The 11846-nt window shown below is 44.2% G+C and overlaps 1 protein-coding gene across 1 annotated transcript; it reads right to left on the bottom strand.

Annotated features, from left to right (window-relative positions):
• Positions 1–8099: 8099 nt before the first annotated feature.
• LOC102381338 (olfactory receptor-like protein COR4) lies at positions 8100–9044 on the bottom strand. Its single transcript, XM_006032249.1, has one exon. It carries the CDS (start codon positions 9042–9044, stop codon positions 8100–8102), a length of 945 nt encoding a protein of 314 aa, XP_006032311.1.
• Between the last annotated feature and the right edge of the window lie 2802 nt (positions 9045–11846).

Raw genomic sequence — 11846 nt, 5'->3', positions numbered from 1 at the left:
CCTGCTGAATGATTTGAGCACTTGTCCATGGAGGGGAAGGCCAGGTTTTTAAGCCCTCCTCAACCTGAGGGGGTTCAAACCCATCTGTCCCATATGGCGAGGCTGAAGTGGTGGTGAGGAAAGTAGAATCTGCCCCGTCAGTTGAATTCTTGACACTGTACAAGAGATATATATTCACTGGCCCAAGAAGAAAGTAAACAAGAGGGATGTGACCCTGCCACTCTAGTCTGAGAATACTCCAGTGGAAAGGGGAATTCCTGAGTGTGGCTCTGCTTGGAGGACTCTTTATGTTTCCTATTTAATGACTATATAGTGCGAGAGAAGTCTGGGATTAGAACCTAGGTGTCACAGTTCCCAGCGGTATGCCCTCATCTCTGAGTTACAAAGTTACATGTCCTATTGAGGGCTGTTTTTGTGGTCCTAAGAATCATTCATACTTGGCTGCCAGGTGCCTGAATTTTCCCATCCTAATGCTGAGGAGGGCCTAGATCCCAGGATTCTCACTTCCTGGATGACTACTTCTACCAGAAGCATATTATACAACAGATGAGTGGCAACAGCTGCAAAACCATACGTCACTATGTAAAGCAGTACGTGCTTCCAGTGACAGCACTGAATTTTGTATAAAACATAGCAGTCCAGAGCCATTGTCACTTGAAAACACAGAGCTAGGAGAGCTGTGCGAAATGGCAGCGTTGCGTTTTGACCAGCATTTCGATGGAACAGTGTTCTGGTTTGAATTTTGTTTCAGTTCGAAACAGCTGTTCCATTCCATTTCTTTGAAACAGTTTTGCTGTTTCAATACTGTTTCGACATTTCACCCACAGGTTATAATGGGGAAGCTTGAAACAGCCTATAACTTTGTCATTTCAGGCCTGATTTGGATGAAACTTTCAGGAATCGCAGCTCCTTCTGAGGGCATGAAGCCTGCCAAGTTCCGCAGAGATAGGTGCAGGGGGTTCGGGGAAAAAGTACCCCAAAGTCTTGAAAGCAAAACTCATATCATGTGTTGTATTAAGCCAGAGCGGGGTCAAACTGCATGCTAGCCCTTGCTGAGGCCACAAAGCCTGCCAAGTTTCAAGGAGACAGGTGCAGGGGCTTCTGGGTTCTGGGGCCCTGCACCTTTAGCTACTGACAGGGAAAACTTTTGTCGTGGATGCTTGTGGGACTGTGCCTGTCTTGGGGCAGAGGGGAGTGAAAACTGCAGGCCTGCTAGGCCCTGCTGTGGCCATGAAGCCTGCCAGCTGTCAAGGAGATGCAAGTGGTGGTGGGGGGAGGGAGGGTTTCTGAGGCCCTGCACTTCTGGTCGCAGGCAGGAAAAACTCCTGACATGGGTGGATGCCACTGTGTACGTGTTCAGGTGCACCCTTCCTGGTGCTGAGGCCTCTGCACAACACAGCAGTGTGCCCCTGTGAAGACTCCTCCTCCCCTACAGCCTTGGTCCGGTCCACCACTGTAAATGGCAGCAGGTAAAAACAACATAGGTGTCTCAACAGTCAGCATGAGTAGCACCAGCAGCATCTAAGGTAGCCAAACTGAATGGTCACAGAGCCTTTCTTTTTATAAAGGAATTAACAGCAAGAAGTAAAGATGTTGTGTTGGATATATGTTACTCATGGTGAGTGATTGCTTATTTTGTGTTTTTATGTTTATATGTTCATTATGGGAAAAAAATGGAATAGTTAGAGAAATATATTTTAGAAAGCTTTCAGGTTGAAAAACCCTTTGTCAGGCTGAGGAGCTACCTGCAGTTGATATGTCTCCTGGTCCTGGATGGAAGGAATAGTAAAGAAGCCAGAGGCTGGCCTGGTGTGCAATTCAGGCAAGAAAGCCAGTAAGTGAAAATGGAGATGGAGGTGTCAACGGGGGGAGGAACAGGCTGGGGTCGGGGGCAGGGGGGAAAGGCAGATGTAGCAGCGCAGGTAAAAGCGCAGAGGTGCCTGGGGTGCCAGATGTCCGTCAGGTCGCAGTGTGCCAGAACTCCACTGTGTATATTGAGTCCATGAGTTTCTGTACCTACTACCTAGGAGGCTGATGAAGTGCAGTTCATAGGCCCAGCTCTGAAAAGTGGTTTGCATTGTAATTTGTTCCCTCTCGGGATCAGGCCTGACAGACTGGAGGCAAAGTGTTTTTTTCATGAGGAATGTGCCCCCACAACTATTCTTGTCTTTGATAGATTCTGGTGTGCAGTTTGTGGGGGTACTGGAGATAGTTGGTAGGTTTTGTGTTTTGAGCTGTAGGAAGTTGGCTTCAGTCCTGGTGATGAGGTTAGGTGCTTGTTTGAATGTACAAACCGCTTTTCATAGCTGGGCATAAAAACACAAGATAGGCCATCACACACCATGAGTAACATCATATGTCCAACACAACAAATCTTTACTTCTTGCTGTCAATTCCTTTATAAAACGACAGGCTCTGTGACAGTTCGGTTTGGGTACCTTTGATGCTGCTGCTGATGCTACTGGTGTTGAGCCAGCTAAGTTATTTTACCTGTTGTCACGTAACATGGAGGACTGGACGTGAGGCTGTAGGGAGGAGGAGACCTCACTGGGGCCCACTGCCATGTTGTGCAGAGGCCCCAGCACAGGGAAGGGTGCACCCTAACATACACACAATCTCACCCACCCACATGACAAGTTTGGCCTGCCAGCAGCTTGAGGTGCAGGGCCCAGGACGACAGACTCCCCCAGCGAGACACACACAGCTGGCAGACTTCATGGCCTGGCAGGGCCCAGGACACAGGCCTGCACTAGATTTCATCCCCCTGTGCCCCAAGACTGTTTCAGTTGCCCAAGCACCCACCTACATCACAAGTTTTGCCTCTTAGCAGCTTGAGGTGCAGTTTCCCCCAAACCCCTACACCAATCTTCTTGAAGCTTGGCAGGCTTCATGTTCTCTGCAGAGGATACCATCCCTGCATGTTTCATCCAAATCAGACAAAAAACAAAGTTATAGATATTGCATCGATTCCCCATTATACCTTATGGCCGGATTTCCAAATCGGCTCTGAAGCCGCTTTGGCCGGATCGAACTGGCAAACCAATCCGGAGCTCTGGATCGGATCACTGCCATCTGAACCGTCTGGATCCGAAGCCGGATCGAATACCTGCTGACTCACACAGGCCTAGTTTCTGGTGCAAATAAGAAATGTTAAAACGGCAAGTATATGGCTTAGCCCTGATATGAATTCAAAAGCGTGGTACAAGATCATTGGTCGTACCAGTAAGGTGTGTGTGTGATGCAAATTTAAAAAAAAATGTATAAAAGCAAATAGAAATGTGGTTTTGTCTCTGTATACATTCTATAATGTATGCTGCAAAGCTTTAAACATATAGAAATAAAATATAAATTTATTCTGCTTCCTATATAAATTAAATTCTACAGTAATCTTATCCAATATAATTATAGAATTCAAAAGAATGAATCAATTAATATAATAAAATAAAAGAGCCTGGAATAAAAAGGTATTCTGAATCTGAAATCCTTCTTGCTAGCTCCCTACAATACTTTAGAAGATCAGTGCTGCTGCTAGCTATAGTTGTCTGACACTGAGCTGCTGGAACACAGACAGCTCACTAACTGACACCAAGGCAGAAACTAAGCAGGGAAGTTTAAACAGTGCTGCCTTTTATGCAGTTTTTCCATCCCTCCCCCAGAGCCCTGGATTTGGAAGGGATGACAGGGAAGGATGCCAGTCACTGGCCAGCTACACAGTCAATAATGAAAGCACTCTCCTCCCTGCCCGCCCTGCTTCCCGCCTGTTCCCCCTGCCTCTCCTTACTTTCAGTTTCTCTTTCCCAATTTCTCTGTCCCTGCAGGCACTGAACACAATTGAAGGCACTGAAGGCAAGCCCAGCTTCAGCTTCAAAAGTCAAAATGTTTAGAAAATTTTGAAACACATCAACTTGCCTCGTTTTGTTTTGAGGATGTTTCAATGATATCTGTTTCATTTCAGTTTCACTGTTTCAATCTCGAAACGAGTCGAAACAAAACTGGTGGTGAAATTTCGCACAGCCCTAAGAATTAGGGCTGGGGCTGTTTTGTGTGTGGACAGAAGCTTAATGCTCTCACCCATGAAATGGCAGCCTGAGCTGTATCCCTTCTCTTCCCAAAGTGATTCGACTGTGCATCTTTCACTTCCCAGGGAACTCCTCTCTCCACCAGGCTGCAGACCAGGTTAGAAGGAGGTGAAGGGAGTACAATTCCACTGTTGTTACTGGTAATCCCTAAATCATGCCACCAGAAAAAGTAAAAGGCCTGATTGTTGCAAAGTGCTATGGTGACTCACTTAGGTTTTGGTTCCGACTCAAAGGTTTAAGCTGGTAGGCAGGAAATTAAAAATTAAGCTTTCTATATGCTATATGGTGCTTATACAACAACAGCTACACAGGCACCAAACATCTGGACTTAGTCTGGACTTTGGATTCTGTCTCAATAGCCTTGACAGGGGATGGAAGATCTGGGCAGCCTCCACTCCTCCATAATCCTGTTTAGTATATCAGTTGAAGGTTTGGCTGACCTCTCACGCAGACACCATGATCTGGAAGGGTTGATGGTTGCTAAACCAACATATGCTATGCATAATATAGAAGTTCACACTGTCTGCAAGCGCCTCTCATGAGTTTTTGTGGTCTTTGACCACTGGTGCTAAAACTGCCATTCAGGGGATCAGGAAATATCATGTCTGATAAGTACCTAAAGACAGAGGCATTTCCCAAACACTCGGTTGCTCATGCTGCGGTAGCCAGCCTATGGAACTGTTCAGTCAAATCCTTTCTCACCTTTCTGTGCCTAAGTGGTACCCATATGTTTGAATGTAACTTCGTAAGTTCCATTTTTGGAAACAATATTTTATGCAGGGTTTCAATTCTATTTCCACCTGTGCATCCAAGCTTTGCTTGTCCTGTCTGTTCCTTCTGAGCATGAACAGAAGCCTTACGTATGGCCACAGTGGGCATTTTTGCTTTCCTCTGTAGCCCAGTGTGGAGAGGAAGTAGGGGTTTGGTCCTCTTACTGGAAGCTCACAAATGTATTTTAACAAACTACTTTCTGTCCTTACAGAAGCAGGAGTCCTCCTGTGCATGTCCTTACAGTAGAAGGACATTGACTGTGCTTGCATCCCACTACTTTATCTGTGGCAAGTGAAAGGGTGCTTTTAATGTTTTGAGGCAGTGGTACTCAACCTTTCTGCCCTGCAGGCTGGATGGGCAGTGCCCAGTACTTCCATGGGCAGGATTCTGTCTGTGGGCCCTCTTTGATGTCTGATATGGCTTGATCCAGCCTTGCTGGGGGGAAGGGGGTGGGGAGGGGAAGCAGCACAGCATGGGGGGAACCTGCTTTGTGTGGGGAGAAGGCATGGTCTAGCCCAATCTGGTCACACAGGAAGAGCAAGGGTGTGGCCTGGCCTCAATCTGACCTTGAAGAACCTGGCAGTGAATTTGGCAGTGGGGGAGGAGTGGCAGTACTAATGACCACTGCTACCCTATTGCCAAATGTCCCAGCCTGTGGGGAGTCATGTGGGCCAGACACCATGGTCCACTTGGGTCACCAATTTTGGCCTGTGGACTGGGGGTTAAGCACTTCTGTTTCAAGGTATTATGTCTTCTGTGTGAGGGCAGAAGAGGAATCATGTCTAAGGCTCTACTGCCTGCACTGTTCAGTTGATTTTCTCTGCTACAGCAGAGGACGCGTCCCCATTGTCCTAGAGTCTTTTTCTAACTACTCCTGTCCCAGCATCTTCTGATTCCTGGGAGTGCATCCCTTGGCAGGGACTGGGTTATAAGCAGAGGTCTGTGGTGGCAAAAGTTTGCCAACCCCTGCAGTAGACAGATGAGTGTATCTAAATGGTATTACCACTCAAAACAAGTTGTTATATTGTCGTGTTACAAAAAAGGCATTTTTCAGCACTAACTGATCAGTAACTTGGGTTACAGCTCAGTCGTTTAGTACTTGTTTATACAAGTACTAAATGACTATGTAGTACTGGCTGTGCAGTCAGCATCTCATGAAGATGTAGCCTGAGTGTCCAGAAGTGGCACTCAGTTCAAATTTGTTTCTCTGCTATGAAAATGGGGCCTGGTTACTCTAGTGGGACCACCCTGAGATCTGGGTCTATGGGAACTGACATGGGGCTCAAAGCAGCCAGTGTGATTATAGGCAGACAAGGTTCCTTGGGTGAATTTGATATCTTTTATTAGACCAACCCAAATCGTTTGATAATGGTTATTATTATGTGATTATGACATTCTTGGGAGGTACTTGATAGGTCAGGCCTCTCTGGGGATTTAGGTGACCTGTGGAAGGGCACCTGATGCCTGAAAATGTGTCCAACTACAACTATACAGTTGATCCAGTAAAAAAAAAAAAGCATAAAAAGACTTGCTTTCCAAAATCCAATCTAACTCTTATTTCAGCTGCTTAGTGGACTAATTGAGATCTGACCCTAAATGACATTTCTCTAAGCCCAACAGAACACAGAATGGAGACCCTGATGAAGGTGGAGCTAGCAAATCACTAGTCCCTTTCCCTTAATGAACAATGACAGCAGTTCTATGGTGGAGGTCAAGGAATGGGCACCAGGTTGTCTGTGAAGGGACAGTTCTGCAGCCACATACTGGAGCTGAGCTCTTTAGAAAAGGGGAAAAAAGTGCAATAGGTAGGCTTAGAAGTAAACATTTTTTGCTCCACCCTGCTGAGCCCGGACTAATGGGAGTCTAATTAGTGCTTTGCCAAAATAGCAGCTACAGAGTCCAGTCAATGAAAGGGTGGAACTTTGCCCCATAGACCACTTACAGCCCAACCTCCCGTGTCTAATCACGAGTAGATTAGACTGATGAATTAATTGAGGACTAAAATGACTAATTGCCAATCACTCCATGAGACTACTTGAAGTGTTAAAGTTTATGAATTGAAGAGTTTATTGAACTAATACTTACACAGATGCTATGGTTAAACAGGTAAACATTTATAGTTGACAATATACAACTCAGTAGCTTCAGGAACAGGGAATCAATTTATTAACAAGGAAGGGATATTTATTTAACCACTTTCTCTTCACTGGTACCACCAGACTTCAAGGATACCTCAGGTAAGGGTAGGAATGATAAGGGTGATAGTTACTGTATATGAGATAGAGGGCCTCCGCTAAAGTACACGCACGCTCAGTGGGGAAGTGCTGAGGAACCAAACATTGCTATCTCAGTGAAGTATCTCAAGATGAGAGATGTCTCTTCCGTCCATGGTGACCAGGTTGAAACTCCACACTCCACACCAGTGAATAATTCATTGACATACACGCACCAAGTCTGTCCCAGTCCTATCTCTCACTCTCCAAACAACTATTCAATGCACCAAGACACCACAGGCCCACGGCCACGTGTCAGCATAGAACACAATGCCCTATTCTGAACAAAACACTCACTCTGGGTGTGCTTCTCTGGTGGTGATGTAAGGTTTTAAATTAAAGTTCATACAAAGGCTGAACCATAACCTACTTAACATCATCCTTATGTGGACCATGAACAAAATTCATCTTTGTCTCTACAACCCTACCTTCACCCTCCTGACCACTACCACCATGCTGGGAACAGAGAGAGAACCAGGGTCAGAGTCTCATCCTCAGAACCACAGTTTTGTCTGTACCTAGGGTACTGCAAGTGAGCTACTCTCAAGCATCTCGAAATGTGCACAAGTGTGTTTGTAAAGCATAAAGCAGCATATTTCCTTGTTTAAGGTTATACATAATTTTGGCAGAGCCAGAGTCAAAATATGTTTAGGGCATATGATGGTAGAATGGAATGGTTAAACTTAGAGATTTGCAAAAGATTAAGGAATATATTACCTATTTGTTCTCATCTTATCATGCTTTATTACTATAAATGGATTTCTTGAAAATCTGTTATTTTTAGTAAAGCAATGGCGTATTTGGTCCCCCAAACCTTTTCAACATTACAGATGGTTTAGAATATAACTATAGAAGAAATCAGTCCGTCAGAATGGGGAGTTTCAATGCAATTAATATAGCAAGCAGACTCACAGCAGAATGAGATCAAGTGCTTGGGCCAGGTATGCCTATGTTATGTCTTATTGCCATCCGATTATTAATTCACAGTGTTAAATGATATATTCTTTGATATCACTCTTCTCAGGGCATCCTTCACTTCTTTGTTCCTTAAGCTGTAGATCAGCGGATTCAGCATGGGGATCACCACTGTGTAGAAGACTGGGGCCCATTTGTCCTCTGGCTTTGAGTCCTTGGAGCTGGGTTTTAAATATACAAAGAGAGCAGTACCATAGAAGATGCAAACAGCTGTAAGGTGGGAGGTGCAGGTGTTGAAGGCTTTGTGTTTGCTCTCAGTGGAACGGATCCTCAGGATGGTGGAGAGGATGAAAATGTATGAGATAAAAACAATGACACCGCTGGACAACCCAAATAGAATAGTGGAAGCAAGGAGAATAATCTGATTGATTGTGGAATCATTCTCAGAGAGGGATATCAGTGGGGGGATATCACAGAAGAAATGCTCAATGACCTTGGAGCCACAGAAAGATAAATATGACATATTCACAGTTTGTGTCATTCCATTTACACACCCAATAGAGAAGGAACCAACGATCAGCTGTACACGGAGTTTTGGGGACATGATGACAGAATACAGCAGTGGGCTAGAGATAGCCACATAACGGTCATATGCCATTGTGGCCAAGAGGAAACCTTCAGTTACAACAAAGACAGTAAAATGAAAAACCTGAACCCCACATCCTATGTAAGAAATGATTTTGCTCTCTGTTAAAGAATCAGACAGCATCTTGGGAGTGATGACTGTTGAATAACAGAGATCAACAAAAGCCAAATAACGAAGGAAAAAATACATGGGGGTGTGAAGCCGAGAGTCAACCCAGATTAGAAAGATCAGCCCAATGTTGGCTACCATAGTGATGAGATAAACTGCTAGGAAGAGCAGAAAGAGAGGGATCTGATAAATGTGGTGATCTGTGAGTCCTGTGAACAGGAATTCAGTCTCCTGGTTGCAGTTTCTTTCCATTATTAGTTTAGAGCATGGACTTGGGCAGTACAACACAGTGGAAAATTGCAAAATAGCAGCCACTTCTTCAGTCCAGTTACCTCTTGGAGCTTCTCCCAGACATGTTGAATAATGTTGACTTTTTGGTTCTTCAGACAGGAGGCTCAGCATACACTTTTTCCCCTGCTCTCTTGGTTTCATGGATCCTCTTCAGGTAGAGTGATACAGCATCAATATTCCTATGATAATTGTGGGGGCATGGAAAGATCAGTAAAAGGCTTTGAAAAAGGAAAATAAAATAATGAATGGGAGACGTCCTGCACTGGGAAGTCTTTCATTCACTAGAAAATACATCATACCTGAACTATGCCGGTTACTTGTAGTGTTATGAAACTTCTTAGTTGCTCTTCATTTTCTGCATTAATATGTCCCTCAATTCATTTTCTTTCACACTATGCCTGTTCTATAACATTTTTAACATCTCTAGTATAAAATTACCATGATGTAATGTTACTTGTTCTTTAAGGACAATGCTCATTTGAAAATAAGGAGGCATTTTAATCAATAAGAGAGTTCACCATTATTTTTTGCGAATCAAAGTCTGAGACAGCATAAATTATTTTCCAAAGCTCAGTTCCTCCCAGGAATTTTTCCTTGCTTTTGGTTTTCTGAAGCACAGGATATGTAAAACCTTAATCTTCTTCATTTACACTTTGCAGGTTGGTGCCACAAGGAAACAGAGGTTTACTAACAGAACAGGACCTGTATCTTTTTATCATTATACCAAATTATGCTTCAGGTCTGTAGTTATATAGATACAGGGGGGCTCCTCAGTTTACATATAGTCCCAGTGTATTCTCTAAGAGCACAAGGGTCAGTTACTAGTAGTGAAGCAAAAGGAATAGGTAAGATGCATATAAAATCTTCTTCATGAATTTTCCACAAGAGCATTCATGACATGGCCACCTACAAATGAGTTAACGTTTGTGACTGACACATGATCAATGATGTGGGAAGTGGAATATGGCTAAGATGAAGAGATACTGAAGAACCCCAGTTCAGGTTCCAGTACAGTAAATAATATATCCTGGAAGCTTTGGGGTGTATCAGCTGGACTCTTAGTCATAAACTACACGTCACTACGGGGACAGCCTGCATTCATTTCATAAACAGACTGTCTCAGCTTCATAGAAATCATACTATGGCATTTTACTGTTGGAAGAGGTTAAGTAACAAGAGCTGACTACAATAGGTAGAAGGCAGTGAGAGTCCATGTGCATAGAAAAATTGGTGCATGTGCACGGTAAACAGAGCTGTGATAACAGCAAGTGCAGATGTGACCAAAGCTGCTGTATTCTACGTAGTCTAAGTACTACTATTCAGGAGCTGTAGCTATGCAGAGTGCAGCACTGCCTAGCAACCTGACTGGCTTCTATGGTTCTGGTGCACTTTTTCAGTGCTGAGACTTCCTTTTCCTAACACACAAACTGGCTGGATTAAAGCTGCAACTGCTGTGTCTTTATGTATTCCCATCACATCTAATATTGTCCTGTCAACAGATCCAAGGAGACAGCACTGGCCATCATGACATGCCGTGGTCTCAGCATATCAGCGTCTCGCCACTCTCCAGCATGCTATGAGCACTGCAGGAAAGGATGCTTCTATCTAGGAACCTGAAGGAGGAAGATGAGGGGGATTTGCTGACATCAGACAAATACCATAGGCCTGGAGAGAATCTGAGTAACAAAGGAAAACAGCACTTATTTGAAATTATATTAAATAACCTCCAGGGGAAGGAGAAATAATTGCTGAACGCAGCACAATTCTCAGTGTTAGGGCTGGGATTTTCCAGCAAGATTGTTTCTCTCTCTAATGAACATTCATTCCCCCTTTCTCTCTCCAAATCACTGCTCCTCTTCATCTCCCTGACTCTTCTCCCTCCTACACTAAAGATGGGTTTATGTGCAGAAAGATAAAGTGGAATATTCCCTCTAAGGTTAATGTGCTCCTTCCCCTATATGAGTCTTACCATGTAATTTATGGCAGGAGCAAAGATGCTATGAAACTGACATTCTCTCCAGTGCTTCATTGCCTCTCCTGGTTCTCATCTCTACACTCTCCCTGTCACATGTAGATATAAAGTAGGTCTTTGTGTAACCAGAAATAGGCTGGTTCCTTATTAACACTTGCGCTACCATGACTCACAGAATTGGAACTCCAGGAGCACCTCTAGCCCCAGGAGGATGAAACTGCTGAACACAGGCCCTTAATTTGTTTTTAGGTTTTTTTATGCTGGCAGCAGATGGCACACAGAAGATGTAACTGTGTGTTGAGTAAATCAACAAATATTTGGCCTCAAATCTCAAAGGGGTCACACCAAGACTGTGTCGTTGTTTCCTTTACAGAGGAAGCTTGGTTTTGATCAGTTCTTAGCTCCCTCCAGGGGAATACGAATCAGTCAATGAGCTCCCATGTACAACCTGACATACTGTCAAGCTGTTCTGTGACAGCACTTTAGGCTCAGATACCCCAGATCACTGACAAGACCATTGTGGGGCAGACGGAATTTGGATAGGTAAATTGAAGTGACTAAGCGACAAAACCTCAGTCTCTGTTTCCTGAAGCTGTTTTCTTCTGTACAGTAAACTACACAGATAGAGTGATCCAGCAAGTACAGAGCTGAGGGAGTTTGCTGATGTGATTGCAGAGCTGCTGGCCATCATCTTTGAAAACTCATGGACATCAGAAGAGGTCCCAGATGATTGGAAAAGGGCAAACATAGTGCCCATATTTCAGAAGGGGAAAAAGGAGGATCCAGAGAAC

The sequence above is a fragment of the Alligator sinensis genome, unplaced genomic scaffold (assembly GCF_000455745.1).
Source record: "Alligator sinensis unplaced genomic scaffold, ASM45574v1 scaffold1_1, whole genome shotgun sequence".
Taxonomy (NCBI): domain Eukaryota; kingdom Metazoa; phylum Chordata; order Crocodylia; family Alligatoridae; genus Alligator; species Alligator sinensis.
The sequence above is the reverse complement of the archived record's forward strand: the minus strand, read 5'-3'. Positions and strand labels throughout refer to the sequence as shown.